This window comes from Mesoplodon densirostris, chromosome 4 (assembly GCF_025265405.1).
Source record: "Mesoplodon densirostris isolate mMesDen1 chromosome 4, mMesDen1 primary haplotype, whole genome shotgun sequence".
In the NCBI taxonomy this organism is placed as follows: Eukaryota; Metazoa; Chordata; class Mammalia; order Artiodactyla; family Ziphiidae; genus Mesoplodon; species Mesoplodon densirostris.
The window spans coordinates 13,581,560-13,589,304 of record NC_082664.1 but is presented as its reverse complement, the minus strand read 5'-3'; the positions used below and the strand labels follow the sequence as shown (position 1 = coordinate 13,589,304).

Here is a 7,745-nt window from a genome sequence, read left to right as displayed (position 1 = left end):
TAATATAGCAGCAACTATCTATGACTGATATTCCCATTGACTATAATTTATTTAGTTGCCCTAGTAATACTACCCATTTATTTTATTGTCGATTTCGGCCAATTTTAAAGCATTTCCTTTACTTTGGATATCTGGTAAAATTCATCCCATTTTTTACCAAGTTTGATTTTCTATTAGATCCATTATATACTATAATTATGGCCTCCATAAATAAATTGATAAATGTACTGATCTGTCTCTTCAAATTGGTAGCAAATTGAAATCGTAAGTCTTCTAAAATAATGTCAAGTTTGTCACCAAATTAATGTGCAGGGTCTTCAAGACGGATTTAATTTGTGCCACTTGATAACAACCTTTTCTGGATTTGTAACTGTCTCTTTCCACTGGTTCGCTGCTTCAATGTTATTACTGTCTTCACTTATCCAAATCTGTAAAGGAACAGTACACTCATTTAACTTAACACAATAACGGTAACTGAGTTCAAACCATTAATTACTCTTACTAATGAAAGACAGCTGGACGTTTGGTTTACATATTTTCAACTAAACATCTTTCCATTTTTCCAAAAGTTTGATTTCTCTTTGAAACTTGATGTTAAAACACTTAACCTATTTAGTTATTGAAGACTATTTTATATGACCCAATTCAATTTGAAAATTCAATGTGAGATATTACAAAATCACTTCCTCCAACACAGTTATTAGTATCCTTTCTTTCTCAATAAATCTAGGAGCTCAACTTAAAATTGATCCCAACCACTCAAAAACATTTTTGTAAAGATTAATTGAGACTAATCATGATTTAAACTGATTGGTAAGGAATGTGCATTTTAAGTATCTTTTACATTAAATAAAACTGTAATTTTAATTGAAATCTAATAGTCATTCTTCATAGCAAACAATTTCATTGAACCTATCACTTATGTAACTTTAGATAACAGATGTGAATGAACTTGGGAAAACTGTAAAGCATTTTGCAAATATAAGATATCATATTGTATGTTATGTATCACGGAGACAAGGTGAACAAGGAAACAAAACAACCTGAATCCTCAACTTAGCTACAGCACTAACAAATGCTGTTACTTTGGAGTTAACTTCTTTGAGACTCAGTTTCTAATTCTTTTAAATAAAGAAATTGGAGCAGGGCACTCCAAAAAGGTTTGGTTTTCAAACTTTTTTCTCTAAATTTCTTGGTCTGAAGAACTTTTCCTTCAAATAAGATCTTACAAAACATCCCAACATATGAAACAGATAACATAAGAGTGCTTTGGCGGATAGAGGAGTGGGAGACCTTGATTCCGCATGTGCATGCCCCACCATGGTGGCTCCTGAGGCTACCAGAGGAGCCAGAGGGAACAGATGGCCAACAGGAACCTTCCAGAATTATTATTCTTAACTAAAATCCCAACCAAGAAAGTGGAATCACCAAAAAAGTTATCCTGAAAATCTCCTGTCAGGTAAATCTATTCCATTCATACATGGTAGTTGAGGCTTGACAATATGCGAAAACTTTAAGTGAATTCATTTCATAGGCCTCAAGACTTTGAAAAGTATGCTAGTTATACTAGGTCTTGAGTTCAAACTCTTTTCCAAATAAGAATAGATGAAGAACAACAAAACTATAGTATTTTTGACAAATATTTTAGGTAAAATATATGAAGTGAGTGAGAGTATCAATCTTTGAAAATTCACATATAATTTGAAGATTTCAGGTAGACTGCTAATAACATCTTGTTGTCAAGTAGAAGCCTTTAGACTAATAATACAGATTTTGGAATTTAAATGTGAGTCAAACAATTGTAATTAAGATAAAAGATACCGGGCCTCCCTGGTGGCGCAGTGGTTAAGAGTCCGCCTGCCGATGCAGGGGATACGGGTTCGTGCCCCGGTCTGGGAGGATCCCATATGCCGCGGAGCGGCTGGGCCCGTGAGCCATGGCCGCTGGGCCTGCGCATCCGGAGCCTGTGCTCCGCAATGGGAGAGGCCACAACAGTGAGAGGCCCGCATACCGCAAAAAGAAAAGAAAAAAAAAAAAAAAAAAGATAAAAGATACCGGACAGTTACCAGTAACTCATTTAGAGTAAAGAAAGAACTACAAAAGGGAACAAGTTCCTATAGGACTGGCAAGTAAGCAAGTGTTATGTTGTCCTATATAAATTACTATGAATTTTTCAGTAGATTAATCCAGATGACAATACTGACTAAATAATATCACAACCACTGTTAAAATCAATGTTTTCTAGGAATTCAAATCTAACACAATTCAGCTAATAGTATACAGAGTTAAACATTAAATTGAACATGACACAGAATAAAGTAAGTTGGATACCTTAAGTAAGCCTTAAGAAATTTGATTGAAATACTTAGTGTTCCCTCCTTCACAAGAAATGAGTCAGGAGTACTGAAAAACTGATCTTTCTTACTGATTTTAAAGTTGAAAAGCTCAGGAGAAAATTTATTTTAAGATAAGAAGCCTGACTGCTCAGAAGTTCCAACTATTTTTGTATTAAAGCAGAAAGTCTGACAAGATTTGATTTTTGTGGTGACACTGAATTTTAATTTATGATGAACAATTTTACTCTATTCAAACTCAAATTTATCCTGTATTCCCTTTGTTAACCAACTGTTTAAATGCATAGAAAAGTGCAAGGAAAGAACATGAGATAAAAACTCCCTACTAACCTGCCCCACAAAGTGTCTTCTTCCTACAGAGCTTCGACTATAAAGCTTAATGAGAAAAATAATTTCTTTTTCATTTTGTATAAGTGGAAAAATCATAGTCTCTCCCCACTTTACTCTTCCATTGGAGGCCTTCAATAAGCGTGTCTTCTTCTTATAAATCAACTCTCCCGAGCTAAACATTGCCACCTTCACAAAAAAACCTAAAGAATAAGAAATTTTGATAAATAAAAAATTTTAAATGTCATATAAAGAAATATATCCATATATTATCATAAAAATATCAATAAGCTACTTTTAAAGATCTGATGAGCTACTGCCATAACAGAAAATATCTCTAGTAAATTTTATTATTATTCTCGTAAGTTATAAGTAACTACTCTAACCTTAAATGAATTTAATCTTCCTCTAACCTGGATGCCCTTAAAGACTGGAACTGCAGACATAAATAACAATCAGCAGCAAAGGAGTACACATTGAAAAGGATTATACAAAAGAGAGGTGCCAACTCTTTGGAGAGTTGGAGGAATTTATTTCACAAATTTATATAGGTAAAATTCTTTGCTTGAGACTCCAGAAGTTAAACATATGCCCACTAGAGAAAACCTATTCTTTAAATAAATTTGAGATGTAGAGATTCCAGTAATGGTAGAATAGCTTTTACAGACTAACCTCTCATAGATGACAATTATAAACTCTGGGGAAAATATTAAAAACAACTGTTCAAGATGCTAAACATTGACCAAAGAAACTAGCAGAAAGAAACTAGAGGAGAGTCAACTCTTAAAAGATGAGAACTGCTGCACTAGAAAATTCAGGTTTATACAGTTTTTCACCTAAGCCCGCTCCCCAGTCTGATGTACAGTGCTTACAACTAGAGCAAAAAGTGCAGTCTGACTAATTTGAGAAGTGATGGTATAGAGCTGGGGCTGCCAGACAGCAAGAGTTTCCAGAAAGAAGGGAGCCACAAAGTAAGAACTGAGGCTGACCATTACTTATAAAATGGAGATCACTGGTAATCCTGAATAGCAGTTTTGATTAAAGGAAGATACCTGTTAATGTAATAAATTGCACTGTTTTGTCCTTGTTTCCTAGAATTAACCCTATATAGTCTTGGTAATTTAACTTATTCTTTTAATGCCAACTTGGACTTTACTTGCTTTTGATTTTATGATTTTTCCATCTATCTACATAAGTGACGGTAGTCTATAGCTATTTTTTGTGTATGTTGTCCTTTCTGTTTTGATAGCAAGAATATGCTAACCTCATAAAGTTACTTTTTCCATCTTTTTTTCATGCTGTGGAACAGCTTATATAGAATAGGAATTATATGTTCCTTAAAAGTTTGTTAGGATCTGCCAGTAAAATCATCTTGGCCTCTGCTTTTATTAGAGGCAGTTCTTTAACTACTTTTACATGGTTATTGTTCTATTGATTCCTCCCTCTTCTGGAGTGAATTTCAACAGTTTTTTTCCTTGGAAAATCATTTATTTTATATAGTTGTTCAAATGAATTGGCATAGTTATAATTGGTATTGTCTTATGTATTTATTTTTATAAATTTATTTATTTGTTTACTTTTGGCTGTGTTGGGTCTTCATTGCTGTGCGTGGGCTTTCTCTAGATGCGGCGAGCAGGGGCTACTCTTCGTTGCAGTGCGTGGGCTTCTCATTGTGGTGGCTTCTCTTGTTGCAGAGCATGTGCTCTAGGCGCGCAGGCTTCAGTAGTTGTGGCACATGAGCTCAGTAGTTGTGGCTTGCAGGCTCTAGAGAGCAGGCTCAGTAGTTGTGGTGCACGAGCTTAGCTGCTCCACGGCATGTGGGATCTTCCTGTACCAGGGCTCGAACCCGGGTCCCCTGCATTGGCAGGTGGATTCTTAACCACTGCGCCACCAGGGAAGCCCTCTTATTTATTTTTGAATATTTTCTGAGATTCAAAATTGAAATTATATCCTCTTCCTTGTCTATGTTTTCTTTATTTTTTGCTTGATCCAGGCTACTATAGGTTTGTCTATTTTAATATTATTTTCAAAGAAAAATCTTTTGGTTTTATTGATTTTGTGGGGGTTTATTTGTTGTCCCCATATTTATCAACTTCAACTTTAGCTTTAATTTCTACTTCTACTTTCCTTTGTGTTTGCTGTTGTTTTTCTAGCTTCTTGGACTGTGCTCAATTGTATTTATTTTCAGTCTTTGTAGTTACAGTGGACATCCATTGCTTCTACCTACCTCCTGATATTTTCTCTTCTTCTAGTAGGAAAGAGGAACACTCTTAGTCCTACTCTTAGCCCTTTAAGTAGGACTGACCTCAAACCTCCCACTCCAGTGGCAGCCATGTGAACCAGCCCTAGACAACCAAAATATCAAAATCCCTGGCTGTGCTCAAAGGCACAGGTGAGAAAGTATTTTGAGGTTTGTGTCTGATATTTTCAGTTTTTTAAAAAATTAAGTTTCTAGTTAGCAGAGTATCCAAAAAAGGGTACAGACCTAGAGAGAGGATAAATTATCTAGGCTGGTGAAATATAGCTGACAGTCTTCTGGACACTCAGCCTATATTAACTAATGAGCTAAATAAAGAATAGCATCAAATGCAAGAAGGTCACAATTGGGTAAGAATCAAGAGACCAGTGGATTAAGGTAGACACAGTGGCTAGTAATTTGAAATCCAATAAAGTAATTTTAAGTTAAAAAGTAAGAACGTAAGTTAACTAACAAAAGTAACTAAGAATTTAATCTTCACTGTAAGAAACACAGGAAAAAACTACCTTTTACAAATATTTTCTGAAGATTCCACTTTGAACCACTTTGACATACTTACTCCAAGTCAGGGGTGTTGATGAACTTGGAAGGTATTGAGCCTCAAGAATTTGTAACTGAATTCTGCTATTTACCGCTTGAAAACAAGTCCCCAGTTCAAGTTCTGCATGGCAAACCTGCATATTAAAAGAGTGTCATTTGCTAATCAAGAAAAAAGTTTTGGCATATTTCAAAAAATTCAATAATAAAGAGCTAAGGTTAGAAATTTTGAAAGCACTGCTTTTTACTGACACACAAAGCTAAGTGTTATAAGAGGTTAAGATAAATGTCATGGATTCTGTCAATATGAGGTACTTACTGACTTTCATAAATTCTGAAAATTTAAGTTTCACATACATACTGATCCTTCAAAATCAGGGAGACCAAAAGACAATTCAAATTAAAAAAAGAAAAAAAAAATTAGGGCTTCCCTGGTGGCGCAGTGGTTAAGAAAGAATCCACCTGCCAATGCAGGGGACACGGATTTGAGCCCTGGTCCAGGAAGACCCCACATGCCGCAGAGCAACTAAACCCATGCACCACAACTACTGAGCCTGCGCTCTAAAGCCCTCGTGCCACAACTACTGAAGCCCGTGTGCCTAGAGCGCATGCTGTGCAGCAAGAGAAGCCACCGCAATGAGAAGCCCACGCACCGCAATGAAGAGTAGCCCCCTCTCACCGCAACTAGAGAAAGCCCACGCGCAGCAACGAAGACCCAACACAGCCAAAAATAAATAAATTTATTAAAAAAAATTAAATTCCTAAACAGCTTTACTAGAGAAAATGTCAAACACCAAAAGAGCATATTTTCAAAAGACTTAAATGTAGTCATTTGAATTTTTTCAGAATGTATGAAATCTGATAAAAATGTTATATATGAAACGCATCATTATTTCTTCATTTGTAGAAATCAGAGGTAGTGTTACCAAAATCAGAAGACAAAGGATTACTACAATGAACAGATTTGTGGATTAAGAGCTGAATTACTATGCTAAATGAAAGCAAGCCAAAGATGAAAGTTGGCAAGAAGGAAGCTAGCGAGTGATGAGGCAGTAAATAATAAGGAAAAGGTCAAAGAAAACCTGAGGCAAACAATATAATGAAGGAGATTTAGCAAGGGGGAAAAGCTAAAATGTGCTCTTCAGTATTGCTAAGAAGAGAAGAAAGTAATTTGTCTTACACAAGCCAACCTATTTACATGGATTCCAGCGTCCTTGGAGTGAAAAATAAAAGAGAGAAACATAAAGTCGGCCAAATACAAAAACACTATTGTTCACATGATGAAAAGAGTAAGTATGGGATTAAAGAAAGAACATAATGTTAACAGATCTCACTAGGGCGCAGCACAGACTGACACAAAAGTCTTTACTAGTATTGATTCCAACAAAGCTATAAAACAGCTGACGGATACTTCATCAAGCGGTTTGTATTTGATAATCACGCAGTATTCCCCAGTAATTGACGCATGGATCATAAAAAAGAACCTTTTTATGTACATACCATTGACTGAATCTTGGATATTTTCTTAATACAATATTCTGTAATGGTCAAAATGGCCAAAATTGGGCATGCCATAAGAAATCAAAAGATACAAAGTGAAAAGTGAATCACTGAAAAGTATAAAATCATCTGTTGAGGTTACACTCCCTCTTGAAAAATCGAAAATGATGATAAAAATTGTCTATTTTAGCAATAAATGCTGAATTCTAATAAATAAGTGAATGTACTGCTTTTGCTTTTAATCAGAATAAGGATGGATTAATAAACCTTTTTACATGAACTAATTTTGGTATCCATATATAACACCTTTGCTGATAAAAAAACAAATGTTGCAGTCCTTGGCATTTAAAAAAATACATTTAAAAAATACAGTTACTTATTGTTTACAAAACACAAAGGAAACCATGGATAACGTTTTTTCATTAATTATTTTCATTATGGTTTTGTACCCACGATATAATAACACTTATGAAAACATCTAAAGGTGGCAAAACTTCTCTTAGTGTTACACACTTGTAAGAGTTCACTCATAAAACAGAGCAGCATTTGGCAGTGGATTTACCATTTCTTACTTGCCAAGGTTATTTCATAAATTCAATTTATATTCCAAGATGTTAATTCGGATCATGAAAAACTATTCAAAGTGGTTTTCAATCTCATAATAACCAAAAAAATTAAAATTCTAATCAATTAGTAGGTATACATGAAGAGCATTTTTAATGAGCACGAAACTGTGGAAGATAAAACATATGACCTCTGTTCCTGAATAA

At 34.8% G+C, this 7,745-nt stretch overlaps 1 protein-coding gene across 2 annotated transcripts in view; it reads right to left on the bottom strand.

Moving 5' to 3' along the window:
* Positions 1-317: 317 nt before the first annotated feature.
* Positions 318-7,745, bottom strand: part of TC2N (tandem C2 domains, nuclear) — a 28,032-nt gene continuing 20,604 nt past the window's right edge. For both annotated transcript variants that reach the window (XM_060097937.1, XM_060097938.1), the window contains 3 exons: positions 5,498-5,612; positions 2,685-2,884; positions 318-428 (listed from right to left, as the gene is read on the bottom strand). In XM_060097937.1, the coding sequence (XP_059953920.1) occupies positions 318-428; positions 2,685-2,884; positions 5,498-5,612 (426 nt within the window). The remainder of the gene's footprint in view (positions 429-2,684; positions 2,885-5,497; positions 5,613-7,745) is intronic.